The sequence below is a fragment of the Gorilla gorilla genome, chromosome 13 (genome assembly GCF_029281585.2).
Source record: "Gorilla gorilla gorilla isolate KB3781 chromosome 13, NHGRI_mGorGor1-v2.1_pri, whole genome shotgun sequence".
Classification (NCBI taxonomy): Eukaryota; Metazoa; Chordata; class Mammalia; order Primates; family Hominidae; genus Gorilla; species Gorilla gorilla.
Window position 1 is genome coordinate 90,727,874 of NC_073237.2, and position 27,553 is coordinate 90,755,426.

The 27,553-nt window shown below is 39.7% G+C and overlaps 1 protein-coding gene and 1 pseudogene across 3 annotated transcripts in view; one reads left to right on the forward strand and one right to left on the reverse strand.

Annotated features, from left to right (window-relative positions):
• ZNF169 (zinc finger protein 169) overlaps positions 1-27,553 on the forward strand; it is a 42,930-nt gene that overhangs the window by 8,775 nt on the left and 6,602 nt on the right. For 2 of the 3 annotated variants that reach the window (XM_055349949.2, XM_055349951.2), the window contains exons 2-4: positions 8,927-9,014; positions 22,516-22,642; positions 23,149-23,244. In XM_055349949.2, coding sequence (XP_055205924.2) covers positions 8,982-9,014; positions 22,516-22,642; positions 23,149-23,244 — 256 coding nt within the window. In that variant the 5' untranslated portion in view covers positions 8,927-8,981. Of the gene's footprint in view, positions 1-6,270; positions 9,015-16,900; positions 16,983-22,515; positions 22,643-23,148; positions 23,245-27,553 lie in introns of those variants that run through there. The other variant, XM_055349952.2, reaches the window with a different exon arrangement.
• On the reverse strand, positions 17,874-21,622 carry LOC109028149 (voltage-dependent anion-selective channel protein 1-like; annotated as a pseudogene).

Below are 27,553 nucleotides of genomic sequence, written 5' to 3' on the forward strand. Positions count from 1 at the left end.
CTGCCAGCCACTGAAAGCGGCACTGTCCTTATCTCCTGGCTAGCTCACCAAATTTGTTCCTGGACCAAACTGAGGATCGGGCTGCTATTTCTTGTGGCCCAATAACGAGATGCAGATAAACTGGGGAGGAAGAGAGTTTTTATTTCTGTAACCGGTTACAGGGAGAAGGCCTGGAAATTATCACCAGACCAACTCAAAATTACAAAGTTTTCCAGAGCTTATATACCTTCTAAGCTATATGTCTACATGTAAGTGTGCATTTGTCTAAAGACGTAAGTGATTAACTTCTTTTAATCTATAACTAAGGTCTGAGTCCTGAAGACCTTCCTCTGGAGCCTCAGTAAATTTACTTTTCTAAATGGGTCCAGGTGCTGAGGTGATTACCCTTATTTTGTCTCCTGCTAAATCAGGAGATTTGAGGAGTTCCTTCAGGCCCCCAGTAAACTTGTTTGTGGAGGCCTGGGGAGTTTCTTCAGACCCACAATAAAATTTGTTTAATCCTAAATGGATCCTGTTAAGAATTATTTCATTATTTTGTCATGCTTTAAGGCCCAGGAAAGGCCTAGGCAAAACTCTTGATGGGCTTTTGTTACATCCCAGCCTTGTATAAGGGCACTGGCTTTTAATATTTAACTTAACCACACAGTCAGTACTGAAGCAGTTGTTAGTGATACTTAGCCTGTCACAATCCTACCAGGGTTGTACGAGAATTCTGTTGCCTCATTCTTGCCAACGTTGCTATTTTCTGTCTTTTACCTACCCTGATTGATGTAAAGTTAAATTATTACATTTATCTGGTTTTCTTTTTTTACTTCTTTTCTACTCTTTCTTCACTTTTTGTATTCTTTATATTTCCTAAGTGTTGAATTAAATGGTGAGATGAGACATTCTTTTCATGTTCTTGATCTCAGGGAAATCATTCAATATTTTGCTAGTAAGTATGGTATTAGTGCTATGTTTTTGTAGGTGCTTATTAAATTGAGGAAGTTTCCTTCTATTGCTAATTTGTTAGGAGTTTTTATCATGAATAGCCATTGAATTTTTTCATATATATAAATATATATTTTTAAAATATATATATTATATAAATATATATAAATATATATTTTTAAAATATATATATTATATAAATATATATAAATATATATTTTTAAAATATATATATTATATAATATATAAAATATATTTATATATTATATAATATATAAATATATATAAATAATATATATTTATATATTATATAATATATATAAATAATATATATATTATATATAATATATATTATATAATATATATTATATATTATATAATATATATATTATATATAATATATATATTATATAATATATGTTTATTATATATATTATATATTATATAATATATAAATAATATATTATATATATTATATAATATACATAAATTATATATTATATATTATATAATATACATAAATTATATATTATATATTATATAAATATACATAAATAATATATATTTATATATATCTAAATATATATATATTTGCAACTACTAAGGTGATTTTTCTCCTTTATTTTGTTTTATTTTATTATTTTTGAGACAGGATCTCACTCTTGCCTAGGCCAGAATGCAGTAGCACGATCATGGCTCACCGAAGCCTTAACCTCCTGGGCTCAAGCAGTCCTCTCACCTCAGCCTCCTGTATAGCTGGGACTACAGTCACGTGCCACCATGCACAGCTAATTTTTGTATTTTTTGTAGAGATGGGGTTTTACCATGTTGCCCAGGCTGGTCTTGAACTCCTGAGTTCAAGCAATCCACCTGCCTCAGTTCCCCAAAGTGCTGGGACTACAGGAGTGGTCCAGGGCACCTTTCATTTTGTTAATACAAGTAATTAAATTGCTTTTCAAATGTTAAACTGGCCAGACTCAGTGGCTCACGCCTGTAATCCCAGCACTTTGGGAGGCCGAGGCGGGCAGATCACTAGGTCAAAAGATCCAGACCACCCTGGCCAACGTGGTGAAACCCCATCTCTACTAAAAATACAAAAATTAGCTGGGCGTGGTGGTGCACACCTGTAGTCCCAGCTACTTGGGAGGCTGAGGTGGGAGAATCACTTGAACCCAGGAGGCGGAGGTTGCAGTGAGCTGAGATTGCGCCATTGCACTCCAGCCTGTCGACAGGGCAAGACTCTGTCTCAAAAAAAAAAAAAAAAAAGTTAAACTAACGTTGCATTTCTTGGATAGGTCTCATGTGTTGCCGTATCATCCTTATAACCTATTGCTGGGTTTGACTTTCTATTATTTTTAAAGGACTTTTGCAGGAAGTGTATGGCTTTGTCAGGTTTTGGTGTCTGGATTATGTTGGCCTCATAAAATGAATTGGGAAGTATTGCCGTCTCTCCTACTTAAGTATTTGACAGAATTTATCTGTGAGCCTGAACTTTTACTTCTGGTTAAAGTTTAAAATCATGATTTTAATATCTTTACAGATGTAGGGCCACTCAAAATTACCATTTTAGTTTTGGTAAACCTTATGATTAAAGGAATTTGTTCATTTCACGAATTTGGGGCCTGTCGTTTTTATTTTTAATAAGAATCTCTTATTGTCCTTTTAATGTATGTAGGATCTGTAACAATGTTTCCTCTTTCATTCCTGATCTTGGAAATTTGTCTTTTTAAATTTTAATTTAATCATTTTTCCTAGGGGTTTAGTAATTTTTTTGGAGGAGGTTGTAGGAGCTTTGATCTTCTTATTCTTTTTTTAAATTATTGTGGCAAAACAACCACGTAACATATATTTATCCTCTTAATACTTTTTAAGTATACTGTATAATATTGTTAACTATGTACAACAGAGCTCTAGAACTTTTTCATCTTGCATGACTGAAATCTTTTACCTATTGAATAGCAACTCATTCTTTTCCTCTTCCCCGTCTATTAGCAACTACCATTCTACTTTCTGTTTCTATCAGTTTAATTACTTTAGTATTCATATTAGTGGGATCATGCAATATTTTTCTTTTTGTGACTGGCTTATTTTATTTAGTATAATGTCCTCAAGGTTCATCTATGTTGTAGTATGAGCCAGAATCTCCTTCCTTTTAAAGTCTGAATAATATTCCATTTGTGTGGATAGACTACATTTTCTTTATCCATTCATACATTGAATGGATACATCTGCTTCCAATTCCTTTGGATATGTATCCAGAAGTTGGATTACAGGATGATGTGGTAGTTCTATTTTTAATTTTTTGAGGAACCTTCATACTGTTTTCTGTAGTGGCTACACCATTTTACAGTCCCACTAACAGTTCATTAAGGTTCTACTTTTTTACATCCTTGTTAACACTTATTTTCTGTTTTGTTTTGTTTTGTTTTTTTTGTAGTGGCCATACAAATTGGGGTTAGGTGATATCCATTTTGGTTTTCATTTGCATTTCCCTGGTAATTTGTGATGTTGAACATCTTTTCATATGGTTCTTGGCTATTTCTATATCTTCTTTAGAGAAATGTCTATTCAAGTCATTTATTCATTTTTAATTGAGTTTTTTGTTACTGAGTTGTAGAAGTTCTTTATATATTCTACATTTTAGCTCCTTATTTGATACATGGTTTGCAAATATTTTCTCTCATTCTGTAAGTTGCCTTATCACTCTGTTGGCTGTTTTCTTTGCTGCAAAGAAGTTGGTAAGTTTGATGTAGTCCCGTTTGTGTATTTTATATTTGTTGCTTGTTCTTTTAGTGTCATATTCCAGAAATCATTGTCAAGACCAATATCATGAAGCTTTTTCCTATTTTTTTTTTAGGAGTTTTATAGTTTCAGGTCTAGGGTTTAGCAATTTTAATTTTTTTTGCAAACACCCTTTGACTTTTTAATTCTCTATAGTTTTATTTCTATTTCATTATATTTTCCTCTTTATTACTTCCTTTCTTCTTATTTTGGGTTCTTTTTGCTTTTCTTTTTTTAGCTTCTTAAGATGGGAGCTGAGTTATTTTTAATTAAAACTTCTTTTTTTAAAGTACATTCATTTAAAGCTATAACTTTCTTTCTTTTTTCTTTCTTTTTTTTTTTTTTTTTTTTGAGACAGAGTCTTGCTCTGTCGCCCAGGCTGGAGTGCAGTGGCACCATCTCGGCTCACTGCCAGCTCCGCCTCCCAGGTTCACGCCATTCTCCTGCCTCAGCCTCCCGAGTAGCTGGGACTACAGGCACCTGCCACCAGGCCCAGCTAATTTTTTGTATTTTTAGTAGAGATGGGGTTTCACCATGTTAGCCAGGATGGTCTCGATCTCCTGACCTTGTGATCCGCCCAGCTTGGCCTCCCAAAGTGCTGGGATTACAGGCGTGAGCCACTGCGCCCGGCCAAAAGCTATAACTTTCTTTCTAAGAACTGCCTTATTACCGGCTGTATTCATTTGCTAGGGCTGCCATAACAAAGTACCACACAATGGGTGGCTGTAAACAACAGAAATTTTTTCTTCATAATTCTGGAAGATAGAAGTCCAAGATCAAGGTTTCGGCAGGGTTGGTTTCTTCTGAGGCCTTTCTCCTTGGCTTATAGCTGGTCATCTCCTCCCTGTGTCTTCACACGGTCTTCCCTCCGGAAGTTTTTATCCAAATTTTCTCTTCTTATAATGACACCAGTTATATTGGAGTAGGGTCCACTCTAATGACCTCATTTTTACTTAGTTATCTCTTTAAAGACCTCACCTCCGAAGACAGTGACATTCTAAGGTACTAGGGGTTAGGATGTCAACATACGAATATGGGAGACAAGGAATAATTCAGCCTGGAACAGCTCCAAGTCACAAATTTGGTAAGTTGTAATATGTATTAATAGGTTTATTAGAATCACCGAGTTCAAAATATTTTCTCGTATCCCTTGGAATTTCTTCTTTGATTCATATCTCCTTTAGATAAGGGCTGCTTAATTCCTAATTATCAAGGTTTTTAAAAATATCTTATTGTTATTGATTTCTGCTTTAGTTCCATCTTGGGCAAATAATATACACATGTTCCTTGACTTACAATGGGATTATGTCCCAATAAACCCATTGTAAGTTGAAAATATTGTTTAAGTTGACAATGCATTCGATATACCTAACCTGCCGCACATCAGAGCGTAACCTAGTCTACCTTAAATTTGCTCAGAATACTTACATTAGCCTACAGTTGGGCAGTCATGTGCCCAAGGTGGTTGGGGCACAGCTTGGTTTTATATAATATTTCAGGGAGGCATGAGACATCAATCAAATACACTTAAGAAATACACTGGTTTGGTTCAGAAAGGGCAAAATCATCTGGCAACATGGTCCACTATAGAGTATGGGTTGTTTACCTTCAAGATCGTGTGGCTGGCTTGGAGCTGTGGCTTGCTGCTGCTGCCCAGCATTGCAAGCCCTGGAAAAGATTAAAATTCCAAATCTGAAGTAGGGTTTTGTCTGGGCATGGTGCTTTATGCCTTGTAATCCCAGTGCTTTGGGAGGCTGAGGCAGGAGGATCACTTGAGGCCAGAAGTTCTAGACCAGCCTGGACAAACAGTGAGACCCCATCTCTATGAAAAATAAAAAAATAGCCAGGCATGGTGGCACACATCTGTAGCCACAGCTACTCTGGCGGCTGAGGCAAGAGGATTGCTTGAGCCCAGGAAGTTGGGGCTGCAGTGAGCTATGATTGTGCCACTGCATCCAGCCTTGGTGACAAAGTGAGACACTGTATCTCAAAAAGTAAATAAAAAAGAAGTATGGTTTTTACTGAATGTGTATTGCTTTCATACCATTATAACGTCGAAAAATTATAAGTTGAACCATTGTAAGTTGGGGACTATAGTCCTTTGAAATTGGAGATTTGTTTTCTATGCCTCAGTATTTCATCTACTTTGGTGAATATTTTGTGTACACCTATAAAGGATATGTATTCTGTACTTGTTGGGTTTGGTGTTCTGCAAATGTCCATTAGATCAGTACTGCCCAATAGTGTTTTCCAGATCATCCATTTCCTGACTTATTGTCAGTTCACTTTTCCATTAACTGAGTGAGGTGTAATAAATTTTCTTAACTATGATTATGCATTGGTCTATTTCTCTTTCTCCTATTCTGTCATTTTTCTTCCTGTATTTTCTCTCAGTCCGTGGGTTGTCTTTTCATTATCTTATCAGTGATGTAAAATAGGAGTCGTGGGGGCATCCTTGCCTTGTTCCTGATCTTAGGGGGAAAGCATCTAGTTTCTCACCATTAAATATGATGTCAGCTGTAGGCTCTGCACTCTCTGTTTTTTTGTTTTTTTTTTTTTTTGAGACAGTCTCACTCTGTCACCCAGGCTGGAGTGCAGTGATGCGATCTCAGCTCACTACAACCTCTACTTCCCAGGTTCAAGTGATTCTCCTGCCTCAGCCTCCCAAGTAGCTGGGCGCCTGCTACCATGCCCGGCTAGTTTTTATATTTTTAGTAGAGACAGGGTTTCACCATGTTGGCCAGGCTGGCCTTGAACTCCTGACCTCAAGTGATACACCTGCCTCAGCCGCCTCTCAAAGTGCTGGGATTATAGGCGTGAGCCACCACACCTGGCCTGCACTCTCTTTTTATTTAAGTATAGACACAATTATTTGCAGAGAACATCGGTTAGACCATTTTTAACCTAAACTTAATACAATTTATACTGATTTTTTAAATGTTGTCTAATATCTAATCATGCGCAGGTTTCCTCAATTGCCTCAAAAATGTCTAAACAAGGTTCACACGTTACAGTTGATTGGGGTCCCTTTTTTTTGTTCTTTGAGACAGAGTCTTGCTCTGTTGCCCAGGCTAGAGTGCAATGGCGTGATTTCGGCTTACTGCAACCTCCACCTCCCAGGTTCAAGTGATTCTCCTGCCTCAGCCTCCGGAGTAGCTGGGATTATGGGTGCCGCCACCACGCCCAGCAAATTTTTTGTATTTTTAGTAGAGATGGGGTTCCACCATGTTGACCAGGCTAGTCTTGAACACCTGACCTCATGATTCACCCACCTTGGTCTCCCAAAGTGCTGGGATTACAGGCGTGAGCCACTGTGCCTGGCCAATTTTTGTATTTTTAGTAGAAACAGGGTTTCACCATCTTGGCCAGGGTTGTCTTGAACTCCTGACCTCGTGATCCATCCTTGGCCTCCCAAAGTGCTGGGATTATAGGCATGATCCATCGCACCAGGCCGATTGGTGTCTCTTTAATTCTCTTTTTATTCTATAAGATCTATAAGAGCTCTTTTTATTATATTTTTTCTACTGTATTTTTAATGCTATCCATTTGTTGAAAGTGTTGCATTTTTAAAAAGTTGCAAACATGTTAGTTCACACCACAGAACGTTTGTATCATTTCTTAATGACTGTTTCCTCCATATCCAGAATATCATGATCACACTGTTGACAAAAAGAGTCAAGCTCTGTAAAATATTTTCAGAGATTTATTCTGAGCCAAATATGAGTGACCATGGCCCGTGACACAGCCCTCAGGAGGTCCTGAGAACATGTACCCAAGGTGATCGGTGTACAGCTTGGTTTTATATATTTTAGGGAAGCATGAAACATCAATCAAATACATTTAAGAAATACATTGGTTTGGTTCAGAAAGACGGGACAATGCAAAGTAGGGGGGCGGATTCCAGGCTATAGGTAAATTTAAACATTTTCTGGTTGACGGTTGACAATTGGTTGAGTTTATCTGAAGACCTGGGATCAACAGAAAGGAAATGTTCAGGTTAAGATAAAGGATTGTGGAGACCAATTTTTATTGTGCAGAGGAAGCTCTCAGATAGCAGACTTCAGAGAGAGTAGGTTGTAAAATATTTCTTATCAGACTTAAAAGGGTGCCTGGTTCTTAGTTGATTATCTCTTGTATCTGGGAAGGAAGGAAGGAAAACAAAGGGGAAAGGGGATTCTCTATAGAATATGGATTTTTCCCACAAGAGACTTTGTAGGGCAATTTCAAGGTATGGCAAGTAAATATACTTTGGGGTAATACATTTTGATTTTCTTCCTTGTTATGCCAGAGTCAGATTGGAAAGTAAGTCATGATATACAGGGTTAAATAAAACACATCTGATGAGAATTTATGGTTTGTAGGGCACGACTCCCCAGGCCCCTTAGATAGGAATTTTGGCAAGATTTAGAAAAATCAGAGCTTTGTTCTCAAAACCTAACACCATTAACAATAATTCTCATCACATATTGAATTGTCTCTTGTAGTCTGCTTTTCTCATTCATTTGTGCAAGACAGGATCCAGTCAAGACCTATACTTGTCATCTGAAGTATGATTTATCTCTTAAGAAATATTTTCATTAAGAAAAAATCTACCCCTACTTCTTGCTTCTTAAAAATCTCTTTATGAAATTGACTCGTTATAAAACTAGGTCAGTTACTGACTGCCTGTTCCTAAATTCCAAGTCACATTTCAAATTTTGGGACCTAATTTTTGATATGTGAGTGGAGGGAAGGGTGCAGCCAGAGTCACATAGAAGGAAACTCAGGTTATGGCCTCCACCCTGCTTCATGTCTCCCTCAAAACCAGGAACTTCTGCTTTGGACTTCCTGGAACCTGTCCTTTGGCCTCACGGTAAATATGGATGGGATGCTTTTGTTTTCAGTATGATGAGGCATTTTATTTTTTAACATGAATGCTCACTTGAGGGCACTCTGAGGCCTTTTTCTTTTAATGGAGTCCACACAAAGTCTCACCCAGCTGCTGGAAGATGGGGGCTTCATTCCCTAACTAGAGTTTGGATGTTAGCCTGTTGCTGGCCCAGCTCTGTGGGCTTTTTTTATAAGACACTGGCTAAGAATGGGCTTCACCGATGCCCTCTGCAACCTGTCTTTGTTGCTTCCCTGTTCCTCTACTCCCTACTGAATTGGGAGGCTGGACAGAGTGTGAAGGGTGTTCTTCCCAAGTACCTCTCTCACTTCTCATCTCTTTCCCCAGATTTGCCTCTGCAACTTGACTCTCCTCTAGGAAGAGTACTCCAGAGAGCAGGGATATGGCACCAGGACTCCTGACAACCAGGAAGGAGGTAAGTTCTGAAATTTCTTCCTAGCTATTGCAGGAAGGTTTCATAATCTTTTCTTGTCCTGAAGGCTGCCTTCTTGGTGTTAGGCAAAGCCTATCTTGATCTTGTAGGCGTGACTCATCTTATCTGGAGCTTTCTCTCAGTCTTATTTGCTACATTTATGACTCAGTTATTTACCAAGTAGTTAACTGTGACCATCACATCCTGGGCAGTTAAAATAAAAATACTGGACATCCATGCTTATGTGCCCAGTGACTCCGAAGGCCTACAAAAGTATAGTGGCTCACACCTGTAATCCCAGTACTTTGGGAGGCCGAGGCAGGAGGATCACCTGAGGTCAGGAGTTCGAGGGCAGCCTGGCCAACATGGTAAAACCCCATCTCTACTAAAAGTACAAAATTAGCTGGGCATGGTGGTGGGCGCCTGTAATCCCAGCTACTAGGGAGGCTGAGGCAGGAGAATCACTTGAACCCAGGAGGCTGAGGTTGCAGTGAGCCGAGATCACGCCACTGCACTCCAGCCTGGGCGATAGAGTGAGACTCCGTCTCAAAAAAAAAAAGTATAAGAAGGCTCTCAAAAGAGAAATTGTCTGATTTGCCCCTGAAGGGTTTGGCAAGCTGAAGAGTTAGGGGAAGAGACTGCTGTGAAAATGGCGCAGGACAGTGGTGCATGCCTGTAATCCCAGATACTGGGGAGGCTGAGGCAAGAGAATCGCTTGAGCCCGGGAGGCGGAGGTTGCAGTGAGCCGAGATTGCACCATTGCACTCCAGCCTGGGTGACTGAGCAAGACTCCGTCTCAAAAAAAAAAAGGAAAGAAAATGGGGCAGGAATCCTATCCCTTTTCAGAGATGAGGTGACTGGCAGGCTATCCCTCACCGTGTGGGAAGCTTTCAACAGCCAGTGGTCTTTAGCCACATTAGTTTTCTGTGTATAGGTGAGGGCTCTAACCTGTTATTTCTGTGTGATGCATGGGTAGATTTAGTTTTGCAGGCCCACACTTTATAAAGTGAGTTTTCTGTACTTAAAAATTGGAAGATTATGCTTAAAGGTCCAGATTGCCTACTTCTCTGAAGATAGATTATTCTCCACCAGCTAGGCAGCATGTGAACTTGATGTAGCTGAATGGAATTAACACTTACTGACAACATAAATAGCTGCCAGGCAGGGCATTTTTGTATTGATTTTATCAATTACACAAAATATTTATTGTCATTTTTGCTAATTCAGTTTTGCTTTGTGCTATAAATATGTCAAGTGTAGAATGAGAGATCTGTATGTAATCATATTCTGGGGCTCATGGTGGATATTTGCATATTTCTGGATAAATTAAAAATGGTTTTGATCTTATGAGAACGTCACTGAGAGCTGTGAGTCCCTTATTTGTTACACCTTTGAGAGAAATCTGTAACATCTTTGAGAGAAAATGTGTATGTAGCACAGGCAGTTCAGGATTTTTTTCCAAGGTAGCAGGAGACTTTTTTCTTCCGTGTGTTGCACTTTACTATGTATGTTAACAGAGAAGCATTCTTGCAAAACATGGAATATTGGCTTATGTTTTCTGTCCTTACTCTTCCACTTCCTGTGGAATCTTTAGCAGGCCCTAAACCTTATTCTGTCTGTGACCAACTTCTCTCAATATACATTTTTGTTTGTTTTAGCCATTTCTTTGTGTTAGAAACAAAATGCTTGTTCCTCAGTGCTGCAAAGAAACAGCACTCAAACATAAATTTAATTTTCTCAGCAAGGCAATTTTTACTTCTATAGAATGGTGCAACTCGCGAATGGAGTAATGGTGAGAGCACACCTGGGCAAGGGAGGGGAAGGGGTTCTTATTCCTGACGCAGGTAGCCTCACTGCTGTGTCATTCCCCTGTTCGCTAGGGTTGGACCCCACAGTCTAAGCTAATTCCGGCTGGCTATTTTAAAGAGAGCAGGGGTACCAGCCAGAGTGGTGGGGTGGGCAGTTTGACGGAAGGGCGGTTACTCAGGATGATTCAGGCCAGAGCAGGTGACCAGGGGTGACTCAGGTCAAAGCAGGTGACAAGGGGAACAGATGTGAACTACTGATTAGAACTGGCGGGAAAGTTGTTTACTGAAACTAGAGGCAAGGGGGCGAAGAGAACCAGGAAGTTAAACTTTAAAATGGAGAATCAAAGAATAAGAGAGCTGAACATACTGACATACTGATTCTTTGAAGAGAAACTTGGAGTTCACTATATCTAACATCTGTGAAAAATTGATGAAAAGATATAAGCATCTAAGAGGCTTAGCATTTTAAGACAAAGCTTCCATATCTAGAATAGTGTCTCTTAGTCAAAAACTACTTGTTGCATAAAGGGAAAGAGGTTGGTTTGTTATGATGCATGTTATTTGAAGTATTGAAATTGTGTATTTTATTATTTTTAAAATTGCATTTCCTGGTACTTTGTTATGCATCAGATCTGAATTATGTAGAAAAACCTGACCTATATGCAACATGACATTTAGGCATTTTTCCTAAGGGCTTTTGCCTGAGAGGAGAATTGTAACATGCATTATAGTTGTAACATAGAAAGGGAGCTGGTAAGCACAATATGTTAGCTAATAAGAAACTAGTTAGCACCCTGTGAACCCAGAAAACCTGAGACAGGTCTCAGTTAATTTAGAAAGTTTATTTTGCCAAGGTTGAGGATTGTCAACGAAAAGAGTCTAACTCTGTAAAATATTTTTAGAGTTTTATTCTGAGCCAAATATGAGTGACCATGGCCCATGACACAGCTCTCTGGAGGTCGTGAGAACATGTGCCCAACGTGGTCAGTGTACAGCTTAGTTTTATATATTTTGGGGAGGCATGAGACGTCAATCAAATACACTTAAGAAATACATTGGTTTGGTTCAGAAAGGCGGGACAATTCAAAGCAGGGGCTCTGAGGCTATAGGTAAATTTAAACGTTTTCTGGTTGACGGTTGAGTTTGTCTGAAGACCTGGAATCAATAGAAAGAAGAGTTCAGGTTAAGATAAAGGATTGTGGAGACCAAGTTTTATTGTGCAGAAGAAGCTCTCAGATAGCAGACTTCAGAGAGAAAGCAGGTTGTAAAATGTTTCTTATGGGACCTAAAAGGGTGCCTGGCTCTTAGTTGATGATCTCCTGGATCTGGGAAGGAAGGAAGGAAGGAAAACAAAGGGGAAGAGGATTCTCTATAGAATGTGGATTTTTCCCACAAGAGACTTTGCAGAGCAATTTTAAGGTATGGCAAGGAAATATATTTTGAGGTTAAATATTTTGATTTTCTTCCTTGTCTCATAATGTTATGCCAGAGTCAGATTGGAAAGTAAGCCACGATATATAGGGTTAAATAAAACCCATCTGATGAGAATTTATGGTTTGTAGGGCATGACTTCCCAGACCCCTTAGATAGGAATTTGGGCAAGATAAAAAAAATCAGAGCTTAGTCCTCAGGATGTGCCCATGGCAGCCTCAGGAAGTCCTGACAACATGTGCCCGAGGCAGTTGGGATACATCTTAGTTTTATACATTTTAGGGAGACATGCGACGTCAATCAATGTATGTAAGCAGTATATTGGTTCGGTCTGGAAAGGCGGAACAACTTGAAGCAAGGGGAGGATGACTTGAACAAGAGGGGTTCCAGGTTACAGATAGGTGAGAGGGACAGTTACATTCTTTTGAGTTTCTGATTAGCCTCTCCAAAGGAGGCAAACAGATATGCATCTATGTCAGTGAGCAGAGAGGTGACTTTGAATAGAATGGGAGGCAGGTTGGCCCTAAGCAGTTCCCAGCTTGACTTTTCCCTTTAGCTTAGTGATTTGGGCGCCCCAAGATTTATTTTCCTTTCATAACCCCTTCATTGAATCTTAAAATTTTTAAAAATGTTTGTTGTGTACAGGAGACTTTGTTGGTTTAGGAATAATGATACCTATAGCATAGCATCAATTTGTGTAAGATTCCTGGTTTATTTAGGGGTTCACTCCTCATTGGAATTAAAACTGAAAAAAATTTTTTTGGTTGAGATATAATTCACATACCATACAATCCAACATTTAAAATGTACTATTCAGAAGATTTTATTATATTAACAAAATTGAGTGACCTTCACCATCATGTTTTCATCACTGCTAAAAGAAACCTCATACCCATTAGGAGTTATTCCCCATTCGCCCCTCTCCCAGCCCCTGGCAACCACTGATCTGCGTTTTTGTCCTATGGATTTACCTCTTGTGGATATTTTATATACGTGAGATCATGTAATTTAACAAAAATGAAACATGTATCAGAAAAAATTACAGAGTAGGGGCCGGGTGTGTTGGCTCATGCCTGTAATCCCAGCACTTTGGGAGGCTGAGGCTGGCAGATCATGAGGTCAGGAGATCGAGACCATCCTGGCTAACACGGTGAAACTCCGTCTCTACTAAAAATACAAAAATTAGCTGGGCATGTGGCATGCGCCTGTAGTCCCAGCTACTTGGAAGGCTGAGGCAGGAGAATTGCTTGAATCTGGGAGATGGAGGTTGCAATGAGCTGAGATCACGCCACTGTACTCCAGGCTGGGCGACAAAGCAAGACTCCATCTCTAAATAAATAAATAAATAAATAGTAGGGAAATCCAGGCCTCTGTCCTTCCCCAAAAGCAACTAATGAGCTGGCAAAAACTGTCAGAATCAACTTCCTTAAAATTCTGGAATCTTGTCAAAACTGGAAGACTTGGTGAAGAAATAAGCTGCTGCTTAGTGGTGAGAGAGTACTATAGCATTTCAGACTGCCTGGCTACAATTAAGTTGCCTGCCTCCCACCTGTCCATGAGGAAGCCCAGGCACAAAGACTTTAAGTCAACTTTCTTAATAAGCACAAAGAACCAAGGAAACCATGGACATGGAACTAAAGGAAATGAAGTCAACAATTTTCAACAGAGAATATCAGTATAGAAAACTTATTTTTAAAAGTATAATATGAGGCTGGGTGCAGTGGCTCACACCTGTAATCCCAGCACTTTGGGAGGCTGAGACTGGTGGATCACCTGAGGTCAGGAGTTTGAGACCAGCCTGACCAATAGGCTGAAACCCCATCTCTACTAAAAATACAAAAAAAATTAGCCGGGCATGGTGGCAGGCACCTGTAATCCCATCTACCTGGGAGGCTGAGGCAGGAGAATTGCTTGAACCCGGTAGATGGAGGTTGCAGTGAGCCGAGATTGCACCACTGCACTCCAGCCTGGGCAACAGAGCAAGACTCTGTCTCCAAAAAAAAAAAAAAAAAGGACTATAACTAGTAAGTATATTGAATTAGTAATAAAAATCTTCCCAAGGGTCGGGCGCAGTGGCTCATACCTGTAACCCCAGCACTTTGGGAGGCCAAGGCAGGTGGATCACTTGAGGTAAGGAGTTCAAGACCAGCCTGGCCAACATGGAGGAACCCCATCTCTACTAAAAATACAAAAATTAGCCGGGCGTGGTGGCACGTGCCTGTAATCCCAGCTACTCAGGAGGCTGAGGCAGGAGAATCGCTTGAACCTGGGAAGCTCAGGTTGCAGTGAGATGAGATCGTGCCACTGCACTCCAACCTGGGCAACAGAGTGAGACTCCATCTCAAAAAATAAAAGTAAAATAAAATAGTTAGAAGAAACTAGCTTGCACCAGGCAGCAATTTTTTTATAACAGCAGGAATGGACTAAGTCATCCACAGAGAAAATTGTTAGAGCTAATGAATTAACCAAAGTTGCAGGATACAAAGTGAACACACAAAAATCTGTTGTATTTCTGTACATTTGCAATGAACTATCTGAACAGGAAATTAAAAAAAATTATAACAGCATCAAAAAGAATAAAATACTTAGTGATAAATTTAACCAAGGATGTAAAACATAAAGAAAACTGCAAAATATTGCTGAAAGAAATTACAGAAGACCTAAATAAATTGGAAAGACTTTCCATGCTTGGAATGAATTAGAAGATTTAATATTGTTAAGATGGCAATACTACCCAAAATGATCTATAGATTTAGTTCAATCAAAATTCCAATGGTGTTTTTTTTTTTTCAGAAATAGACTCATACTGATATTTATATGGAATCTCATGGTACCCTGAATAGCCAAAACAATCTTGAAAAAGAAAACAAAGTTGGAGGACTCACACTGCCTGAGTTTAATACTTACTGCAAAGCTATCATAATCAAAATAGTGTCATACTGGCATAAGGATGGATACATGTAGATCAGTGGAATAGAATTGACAGTCCTGAAAAAAAATCTTACATATATGGTCAATTGATTTTTTTACAAGGGTGGATGTCGAGATCCTTCCATCAGAAAAGGGCAGTGTATACAAATGATACTTGGACAACTGGATATCCACAGCCAAAAGAACACGCTTGAGATAAATGAAAGAATTAGAATGCCTCAGCAAGGAAATAAAAGGTTTTAAGAATAAGTATATGGAAATTTTAGAACTGAAATAAAAAGCTATGGGATAGACTTACCAGCATATTAGCGGTAACAAAGAAATGAGTGAACTAGAAGATAGAACAGAGATAAAATGGAGTGGAAAGAAAAATGAATAGAGCCTCAAGAATTGTGGGAGTACAACAAAAGATATAATATTTATATCTTTGGAGGTTGGAAGGGGAAACAAAGGAGGGAAGGGCTGAAAAAGTACTTCAAGAAATAATGGCTGAAAATGTCGCAAATTTGGCAGGTAACAAACCTACAGATTTTAAAAGCTCACTGAGTAAATTTGAAACATGATGAACCCAATAAGTCTATGTCAGAATACATTATAAGTACACTTCTGAAGACTAAAGATGAAAAAATCACCCTGAAAGCAGCCAGATAAAAATTATGTTACTTATAGGGGAAAACAATTAGAATGCCAATGGATTTCTCACAGAACTGATAAGAATTGGCCAGGCACGGTAGCTCACGCCTGTAATCCCAGCACTTTGGGAGGCTGAAGTGGGCGGGTCACCTGAGGTCGGGCGTTCGAGACCAGCCTGACCAACATGGAGAACGTCGTCTCTACTAAAAATACAAAAAAATTAGCTGGATGTGGTGGTGCATGCCTGTAATCCCAGCTGCTCAGGAGGCTGAGGTAGGAGAATCGCTTGAATCCAGGAGGCGGAGGTTGCAGTGAGCCGAGATCACACCATTGCACTCCAGCCTGGGCAACAAGAGCGAAACTCCATCTCAAAAAAAAAAGTATAGCTTACTGTGCCTAAAGTGCATAAACAATGTGGTTTATGCTGGACACTTGCTTTCTTTATGAGATCTGGGCTTTTAGTGTGTGCTAGGCAGAGGATGTCTGTTGACTAGCCCCATTAAGACTTCGGGCACTGAGTTTCTAATAGGTTTCTCTGATAGACAACATTTAACATATCGCAAATTATTACTGAAGAATTACAGAGTCATGTGTGACTGTTGAGAAAGAATTCTTGGAATTTTGTATCTGGTTTCCTCCAGACTTGTCTCTCAAACCATTTCCCTTTACTGATTTTGTTTTGCATCCTTTCACTATAATAATCATAGCCATGCGTATAACTATATGATGAGGTTTATGAGTCCTTCTAGTGAATCATCATACTTGGGAGTGGTACTGGAGTCTGATGCAGTTTGGCTCTGTGTCCTCACTCAAATCTGAGGTTGAATTTTAATTCTCAATATTGGGGGAGGGTCCTGGTGGGAAGTGATTGGATCAGGGCGGTGGATTTTTGAGGTTTCAATATTCAAGTTTTTTTTTTAACTGATATTAACTACAGCATTTGAAGGGGAGGAATTAATTCCACACAAAATGCAAGACACTAAAATGTACCCATTAAACTGCTAAAAAACAAATTGAGTGGTGAGAATATGACAGAAGTCCAGTTTACATTCTGAGTGTTGTCATCATGTGATTACAATCATACAGACTCTTCCAAGCTTACAGCTGGAGCTCCTGGAAGCTATTTCATACTCTGGTGCAAGGGCAAAGAAACACAACACAAAAAGGAGTAAGTCCTGAATTATTGGCTTCATCACATCTGCCCTCTCCACCCCAAAATGGCAGAAAAGACACAGTGAACCCACCCTGCAGACCTTTTGGCGTAAAAGAGGTGAGGATGAACTGGGGTGGGAACAGGTCATGAAGCTCTGTCTAAAAAAGTCCCTTTCAGGTGAGTTTGTACACACAATCAAGCAATGAGCCTCTCATCAATTAGGGTTAGGAAACCAAGGTTCCATTCTCAGGAAATCACAATTTCATTCATTTACTCAATGTGAATTTACAAAGTATCTACATATTATCAGCTTCCACTTACAGCCATTTCTAGATAAAAAAGAAACTTGGCATCTCAGAGGGGCCACCATGTTCCCTCCAAGTCTACCACTGAAAGAACCTTTTTTGGAATTGGGTTTCTTCTGTACCCCTGAAAGGGTAACATCTTAAAGCTGAATCATCTTTAACTTGGGGGTCTAACATGATACTTAGCAATACTTGCATCCCAGACATACAACATTAAAAGATACACTAAATTCTGAAGGTTGGTATACTGCAAAATTGTTTGTTTGTTTGTTTGTTTGTTTGTTTTGAAACGGAGTCTCGCTCTGTCACCCAGGCTGGAGTGCAGTGGCGCAATCTCTGCTCACTGCAACCTCCACCTCCCAGGTTCAAGTGATTCTCCTGCCTCAGCCCTCGGTTAGCTGGGACTACAGGTGCCCGCCACCACACCTGGCTAATTTTTTGTATTTTTAGTAGAGACAGGGTTTCATTATGTTAGCCAGGATGGTCTTGATCTCCTGACCTCGTGATCCGCCTGCCTCAGCCTCCCAAAGTGCTGGGATTACAGGCATGAGCCACTGTGCCCGGCCAAAAATAGTTTAAAATTAAACAATACGGTGTTCATTTATGCTTGAGATTCTAGTCCTCAACCAAGCTTGTGGCCACCAGCATTGACGTTCTTGACATCCAGGAGAGCTGACAGTGTCAGTTTGATACCTGGCTTTAGGGTTTGATTGTATCCTAAACCTCTCAGGCTGGAGTTGTTCATTTTAGCCAAGAAGTAGGCGTCAGGGTCGATCTGATACTTGGCTGCTATTCCGAAGCTAGTGTTACTGTTTCCTGCTGTCCAGGCGAGATTGACAGCAGTCTCCAACTTCTTGTTCACCTTCTAGTAAATGGAGCTGCCAAACTCTGTCCCATCATTCACTTTAGTGTGAAGCTGGAATTCATCAGTCTTGTAGCCAACTACACTGTTGCTCTAGGTCACTCGGGACTTTGCATTCTCAAAATTCATCTGGTAGCTAGCCAGCCAGCCCTCATAACCCAGCACCAGAGCACCCTGGATTGAGGGCCCAGCAATGTCAAAATCCATGTCTCAGCCCAGATTAATGTGCTCCTACTTGTACCCTGTCTTGATTTTAGCATTTTTTTCCCCCAATGTTAGGTGAGAAGGATGAATTGAAGGTCAGCTTCAGTTCACGTGCAAGCTGATCTTCCACAGTAACCTCAGTGCCTGGTGTGTTGTCGGTGTTCTATTTCTCTGTAAATGTCAGGCCATATTCAGTCCATCTGTACTTGGTTTCCAGACTGCCCATCACTTTGGTATTCTCAGTGTTGGCTGAGCCTGAGCTTGTAAATTCCAATCCATTCTTCTCTTTTGTTTTCAAATCAAGCTTTATTAAGCCAAATCCATAGCCATTGGTGAAGACATCCCTGGCAGATTTGCCAGGATCTCATATGTGAGTAACACAGCCATCTTCTCAGAGGTGGCGGCAACACGCTCAGAGGCAGCTATGACAGGGGCTCTGGTGCAGAGGCAGGTTTCCCTCATGCTGTTTTTGTGATCCTGAGTTCTCACGAGATCTGATAGTTTAAAAGTGTGTAGCACTTCCCTCTTGCTCGCTTTTTCTCCTGCCACAATGTGAAGATTTGCTTGCTTCCCCTTCATCCTTCCACCATGATTGTAAGTTTCCTGAGGCCTCCCATCCATGCTTCCTGTACAGCCTGTGGAACTGTGAGTCAATTGAACCTCTTTTTTTCATAAATTACCCAGTCTCAGGTAGTTCTTTATAGCAGGGTCCCCTGAAACAATCAGGAAGAAAAGAAGAACATGGTAAGGAAGACATACAGGGTAAATGTAGGCATTGCTATTCTTCATGAATTTCCTAAACTTGTTGATGGCTGAAGCAAAGATTATCGTATGGTCTGATGTGGATTTGAATGTATATAGAGGAAATGCTTAGGAAAATTATGTTTTTAAACAGAAAGAGTAAGGGGATGTAATGGGAGGTAAGTTCTACACAATTATTCAAACTGGTAAAATGGCCAGGTGTGGTGGCTTATCCTGTAATGCCAGCACTTTGTGAGGCTGAGGCAGGAGGATTGCTGGAGCTCAGGAGTTTGAAACCAGCCTGGGCAACATAGTAAGACCCCATCTGTTAAAAAAATTAGCCAGGTGTGGTGATGCACACCTGTGGTCCCAGCAACTTGGGAGGCTGAGGTGGGAGGATTGCTGTAGACTGGGAGATTGAAGCTATAGTGAACCATGATCATGCTGCTGCACTCAGCCTAGGTGTCAGAGTGAGATCCTGCCTCATAAAAACAACAAAAAAGCAAGCTGGTAAAACGATGACACCAGCAAATTATGATAAGCTATATATATGTAATGTAGCACCTAGAGCAACCACTTAAAAAGCTATACAATGGCCGGGCATGGTGGCTCACGCCTGTAATCCCAGCACTTTGGGAGGCCGAGGCAGGTGGATCACCTGTGGTCAGGAGTTCAAGACCAGCCTGGCCAACATGACGAAACCCCATCTCTACTAAAAATAGAAAAATTAGCTGGACTTGGTGGCAGGAGCCTGCAATCCTGGCTACTCAGGACGCTGAGGCAGGAGAATCACTTGCATTCGGGAGGCAGAGAATGCAGTGAGCTGAGATCGTGCCATTGCACTCCAGCCTGGGTGACAGAATGAGACTGTGTCTCAAAAAAAAAAAAGCTATACAGTGAAATACACTAAGAAACACTGTAGGCAAATCAAGACAGAATTATAAAAAAGTTTGAGTAACCCATGAGAAATTTGTAAAGAAAACAAAGAGGCAAAAAGCCCAGAGAACAAACAGAAATAAAACTTAAATGGCAGACATTCTAACCAATAAGAACAGAATGCATATTCTTTTCATGTGCCTTTAGAAACACAGATGAAGATAGACATATCCTGGGCCATAAACCAACATAAAGCAAAAATTTCTTTAGTTAAAAATATTTTTTCTAATTTAAGTCATGTAATGTTGGTCATATCGATAGGCTAAAGAAGAAAAATCATGATTTTATCAGTTAATGCAATAAGACTTTAGCAGAATTCAACAACCATTTGTAAACAAAACAAACTCTCAGTACAATAGGAACAGAGGAGAATCTTCTAAAAATCTACAGCTAACATTCTTTTTAAAATTTTGGTAATACATAACACAAAATTGACTATATATTTTTACAATTCAGTGGCATTAAGTACATTCACGTTGTTATACAACCATCACCACTTTCCAGAATTTTTTCATTATCCCAAATAGAAATTGTGTATCCATTAAACAATAACTCCCCATCCCCACTCCCCCCAGCCCCTGGTAACCTGTTTTACTTTGTCTGTATGAATTTGCCTATTCTAGGTACCTTACATAAGTGGAATCATATATTTGTCCTTTTGTGACTGGCTTATGTCACTTGGCATATTTTCAAGGCTTGTCTCTTAAAAACATCCATCAGAAAAGGTCCCTCCTTTTTAAGGCTGAAAAATACTCCATTGTATGTGTATACCACATTTTCTTTATTCATTCATTTTTATTCATTCACATTTTCTTTATTCATTCTGTTGATAAACATTCAAGTTGTTTCCAGCTGTTGTGAACAGTACTGCTATGAACATTGGTGTACAAGTATCTGTTTGAGTCCCTACTTTCAATTTTTGGGGGTATATTCCTAGGAGTGGAATTGTTGGATCAGATGCTAATTATATGTTTAATTTTTTGAGGAACTGCCAAACTGTTTTTCATAGAAACTGTATTGTTTTACATTCCCATCGGCAATGTGAAAGTTTCCAATTTCTCCATACCCCACAAAAATATGTTTTTCTTTTTTCTGGTAGTAGTTATCCTGTTTGTGGAACAGTATTTTTTATTTAATTTATTTTTAATTAAAAAATTTTTTTAAACATCTACTCTGATTCTGGTCTATGGAACAGTATTCTTTTTTTTTTTTTTTTTTTTTTTTTTTTTTTTGAGATGGAGTTTTGCTCTGTTGCCCAGGCCGGAGTGTAGTGGTGTAATCTCGGCTCACTGCAACCTCCGCCTCCCAGGTTCAAGCAATTCTCTGCCTCAGCCTCCCAAGTAGCTGGGACTACAGATGCTTGCCACCACGCCCAGCTAATTTTTGTATTTTTGGTAGAGATGGTGTTTTACCATCTTGGCCAGGCTGGTCTTGAACTCCTGACCTCATGATCCACCCGCCTTGTCCTCTCAAAGTGCTGGGATTACAGATGTGAGCCACTGCATCTGGCCAGAACAGTATTCTTAATGGTGAAAGATTAAATGCTTTCCTTCCACGATTGGGAACAAACCAACGTTATATCTGTTCTTACCACTCTCATTCAACATAGAGCTGGAAGTTCTAACCACAGCAATAAGGCAAGAAAAGGAAATAAAAGACATACAGATCATTAACAAAGAAATGAAACTGTTCCTATTTGCAGAGGACATGATTGTCTATGTAGAAAATCTCAAGGAACGAAGGGAAAAAAAGCTTTTAAAGCTAAGTAAAGTTTAGTCAGCTTGCCGTATAGAAGATAAAACAGACAAACAATTGTATCATATGTCATAGCATAAACATATGGTCACTGAAGTTAAAATACAGTACCATTAAAATTACTTAAAAAAAAGAAGAAAGCTGAAGAAATTCTTAGGTGTAAATCTAACAAAATGTGTAGGGTCTGTTTGCAGAAAATCACAAAATGTTGATGAAAGAAATCATAGACGGTCTAAACAAATGGAGAGACATACTGTGTTTATGGATTTGAAGATCCAATATATTAAAGATGTAAGTTCTCACCAAATTGATATACAGGTTTAATGGGAATCCTATCAAAATTTCAGCAAAGGCTTTTAGAGATATAGATAAGATTATTCTAAAATTTGCATAGAAAGGCACAGGCACAGGCTATTTTAGAATAGCTAAATCAACTTTTAACATGAAGAATAAAGTGAGAGGAATCGGTTTACCTGATTTCCAGTCCTGCTATGTAGCTGCGATAATCAAACTTGTGTGTTTGATCAGTACAACAGAGAGCCCAGAAATAGAACCAGCATCAGTGTATGGAGGGGATTAATAGTCTTGAATATATGGAACCAGGTTTCAGGTTAAAAGCAGGATCTGTAAATCTCACTTGGGTGCTCTAGGACTGCTTCTTTCTGCCTTGACTATGGTTAGTGGCTTAAGTTGGCTAGTGGGCATGGCTGGCTGTTGAGTGAGCAGGGATGTGTTTGTGTTACAGGCATTGATGGCCTTCCGGGATGTGGCTGTGGCCTTCACCCAGAAGGAGTGGAAGCTATTGAGTTCTGCTCAGAGGACCCTGTACAGGGAGGTGATGCTGGAGAACTACAGCCATCTGGTCTCCCTGGGTAAGGCTGGCCTGTTTAAGGTTTCAGATTCTGCTTGTGGGTATTTTAAGCTCTTACATAGCAAGCTGCCATGCTTCTGACTCAGAAAAACAGTTTTTTCCCCTATTCCCCCAGAGAATGCCTGGCTTTCACAGTGCAGTTTTATGTGTGTGTGTGTGTGTGTGTGTGTGTGTGTGCGTGCACATGCTGTGAGCGTGTGGTGTGTCTGACACTGCATTTTTCAGGCCTGTTTACCCTGGCTGGGCTCCTCCTCTAAGGTTATCTTCCTTCAAAAGGAGGAATATTTTTATTGACTCAAGCACAGGGTAGAATCAACATACTGCCTTTAGGTCTAGGATCCCCTCCCTGTATGCATCCTTTCTTAGCATTCAGACATAGTTTACTCCACCCCTGCACCTCCCTACCACCTTCTGGGTTTATTGCATTCCTGGGTTGGCTCTGAGTTCTGAGATAGCCTCTTAAGCCACTAACTCAAGATCACCTTGGTTTTTTTTTCCTGTGAGTAGGAATTGCATTTTCCAAACCAAAACTCATCGAACAGCTGGAGCAAGGTGACGAACCTTGGAGAGAGGAGAACAAACATCTTCTGGACCTTTGTCCAGGTGAGTGGGAAGCCCTGTGCAAGCGAGGGTGCAGGGCAGTGAGGAGCTCAGCAGGTAAGGAAGGAGGGGCTATCTTTGAGGTGCTAGGAGGAAGTTCTTCTTCAGGCCTCCTAGGCCACTGGTAAAGGCTGCATGGCACTGCCTGCCTTCCACACTGTGTGCCTCCCCCCAGGACAGGGCACCCCTGGCATTCCATCTCCTTCCTCCATCAGGGAGCCTCACTCCTCACTTGGCTTCCTTTCTTGAGCACATTCAGGATTTCTCCATTCTTGGGCTCATGTGGTTGGCATGATCTTCAAAACAGTACCTGTCCTTTGAGACTAAGTCCCTGCCCCTGGATTTTTTTTTTTTTTTTGAGACAGAGTCTCGTTCTGTCACCCAGGCTGGAGTGCAATGGCATGATCTCGGCTCACTGCAACCTCTGCCTCCTGTGTTCAAGTGATTTCTCCTGCCTCACCCTCCTGAGTAGCTGGGACTACAGGTGCCCGCCATCATGCCCAGCTAAATTTTTTTGTATTTTTAGTAGAGATGGGGTTTCACCTTATTGGTCAGGCTGGTCTTGAATTCCTGAGCTCAGGCAATCCATCTGCCTTGGCTTCCCAAAGTGTTGGGATTACAGGCGTGAGCCACCACGCCCAGCCAGTTTCTATTCTTAACCTGGTAGCTTTTTTGTGCATCATTTCTATCCTGTAAATTCTCATAACTTTGTTTCTTTTATCATAGATTATTTAAGATTACAGCAAGGTGTGAAAAACTGTACAATGAATAGGGTTGGGGCAGCCCTATACCCTAAGAGATAGCATGTTATAAAACCAGGTAATAGCCCCATACTTTTCCTGATTGTGTCCCGTTCCTCCGCCTCTGTTTTCTGAGTTAGCATTCCATGACTGTCTTTATCCTTTTATTCCATCTGATGGGTTCTTCACTCATATAGGGTGTTGTTTTGCATGTCTGTAAACTTCTCTGCACATAATGTTATTAAGTTGTTTCCAACTTTTTGGCTATGAGATAATCTTGCTCTGTATTCTTGTGTGCCTCCTTGGGAACACGTCCAAGAGTTTCTCTTAAGATATATACCGGCCAGGTGCAGTGGCTCACACCTGTAATCCCAGCACTCTGGGAGGCCGAGGCAGGTGGATCACGAGCTCAGGAATTCGAGACCATTCTGGCCAACATGGTGAAACCCCGTCTCTACTAAAAATAGAAAAATTAGCTGGGTGTGGTGGCACATGCCTATAATCTTAGCTACTTGGGAGGCTGAGGCAGGAGAATTGCTTGAATCCGGGAGATGGACGTTGCAGTGAACTGAGATTGCGCCACTGCACTCCAGCCTAGGTGACAGAGCGAGACTCCATCTCACAAAGAAAAAAAAAAAGATATATACTTAGGTGTGTAGTAGCTGGTTCACAGGCATGCATAGCCTCAACTTATATAAGTTATGCCAACTTGTGTTCTGAAGTGGGCATGGCAGCTTATGCTCCCAGCAGGAGTCTATGAGAATTCTTGTTGTACATCCTCACCAACATTTGGGATTGTGAGACCTCATGTTTTATCCATCTATTCAGCTGGAAGTGAAATCTCAGAGGGGTTTTTAAGTTGCTTACTAGTGAGCATGAACATCTTTTCATATGTTGCTTGGCCCTTCCTGTTTCCCCATCTGTGATTTGACCATTCAAGGTGTTTGCCTACTTTTCAATGGGTCTATTCTTTTTGTTATTGATTTGTAGAAATCCCATATAAATTATGGAAACATTTAGGTCTTTAACTGGAATTAATTTTATATGAATGCTGGGAGATAGAAATAAATTTTTGCCTGCTTTATCTTCTTACTTGTTTATTTTCATGGTTTCCTGGCATTTTATTTTTGTTTTATTTTTTGCTTTTAAATATAACTATATAGCTGGTATTACACTATGTAGCAACTGAGTGCTTTTGTCTTTTTAAAAGCATTTCACTATATAAAAATGGGGTGGGCACAGTGGCTCGCGCCTGTAATCCTGGACTTTGGGAGGCTGAGGTGGGTGGATCACTTGAGGCCAGGAGTTTGAGACCAGCCTGGCCAACATGGCGAAATCCCGTCTCTACTAAAAATACACAAATTAGCCGAGCCTGGTGGTACATGCCTGAAATACCAGCTACTCGGATGGCTGAGGAGTGAGAATCGCTTGAACCTGGGAGGCGAAGGTTGCAATGAACTGAGATCACACCACTGTACTCCAGCCTGGGCTACAGAGTGAGACTCTGTCTCAAAAAAAAAATAAAGTAAAATAATGATAAAAATGTGCTTAAGATACAGCAATTAAGGTATAAGATATGTTTTTAAGGTATAATAAACTACACTTATATAGGTGTGAAATTTGGTTAGTTTTGGCATATGTATACATGCATGAAACCACTGCCACAGCTAAAGTAACAAGCATGTCTGTCATCCTTGAAAATTTTCTTTCGCCTTACTGTAATCCTGCCTCCCACTCCTTCCTGTCCTCCCCTGTACCTGGGCAACCACTGATCAGCTTTCTATAATTATAGATTTGTCTGCATTTTCTAGAATTTGTATAACTGAATTATACAGGATACAACTGGATTCTTCACTCAGCATAAGTATTTTGAATTTTATCTATAATGTGTGTATCAATAGTTTATTAATTTTTATTGCTGAGTATTCCTTTATATGTCTAGGTCACATTTTAATACTGACCTATTAAAAGGTATTTGGGTTTTCATTTTTGACAAATATAAATAAAGCTGTTTCAAGCATGCAAGTTTTTGTGTGAATATAATGCTTTCATTTATGTTGAATAAATACCTGGGACTGGAATGGCTGGGTTGTATGATGATGGATACAATACATATTCAACTTTTGAAGAAACTCACAAACTGCTTTCCAAAGTGGCTGCACCATTTCACATTCCCACAGCAGTGTATGAGAGCTCCAGGTGTTCCATATTTGTCAAAACTTGGCTTGGTTATTAATTTCAGACATTCTAATAGCTGTGTAGTGAGTGGCATCTTACTGTGGTTTTAACATTTTCTTAATGACTGATGATGTTGAGTATCTTCATGCGCTTATTTGCTATCTTATATCTTCTTTAGTGAAGTATGTTTTCACATCTTTTGCCAATTTAAAAATGTGGTTTCTTATTTTTGTATTATTGAGTTTGAGAGTTCTTCACATATTGTATGTAGAAGTCCATTATCAGATATATGATTTACAAATATTTTTTCTGTGGTTTACTTTCTATAATCTTAATAGTGCCTTTCAAAGAGAAATTTTTAATTTGGATGAAGTCCGGTTTTCAATCTTTTCTCTTATGAGTTGCAGTTTTGGTAGTGTATTTAAGAAATTTTAGTCTAAAGTAAGGTCAAAAAGATTCTCATTTTTTTCTTTTAGTAATTTTACAATTTTTAATTACATTTAGGTCTATAAGCCTATTTTGAGTAAATATACTTGATAAAAGATCTGAATTTATGTACTTTTTTAGGGGAGGAAGGGCATACAAATATCCAATTTTTCCAGCACCATTTATTGAAAACACTACCCTTTTTTAACTGAATTTCCTATGTATCTTTGTGGAAGATCAGTTGACCATATGTGATAGGTCTATACCTGGACTCTATATTTTTTCTACTCCTCTGTTAGTGTCTCTATGCCAGTACCACAGTTTTGATTACTGTAGCTTTATTAGGTCTTGAACTCACTGTAAATCCTCCATCTTCTTTGGGAAGCTGAGGCAGGCGAATCACAAGATCAGGAGTTCGAGACTAGTCTGGCCTACATAGTGAAACCCCATCTCTACTAAAAATACAAAAAAAACTAGCCGAGTGTGGTGGTGCGCACCTGTAATCACAGCTATTCGGGAGGCTGAGGCAGGAGAATCGCGTGAACTCGGGAGGTGGAGGTTGCAGTGAGCCGAGATCACACTATTGCACTCCAGCCCAGGCAACAGTGTGAGACTCCATCTCAAAATAAAATAAAATAAAATAAAATAAAAAATCCTCCATCTTTGCTTTTTTTTTGCAAGTTCCTTTCGTTATTCTTTGTTTTTTCATATGAATTTTAGAATCAGCTTGTCAGTTTTTAACAAAAATGCCCGCTGAGATTTTGATTGGGATCGAGTTGAATCTATCAATTTGTGGAGAACTTACACATAAATAATACTGTGTCTTACAGTACGTGAACACAGTATAGCTCTCCATTTACATAAGACTTTTTTCATTTTTGTTGGCATTGTTTTGTCATTTCTGGTATACAGGCCTTACATATCTCTTGTCAGATTTGCCCCTAAATATTTCATATTTTGATGCTATT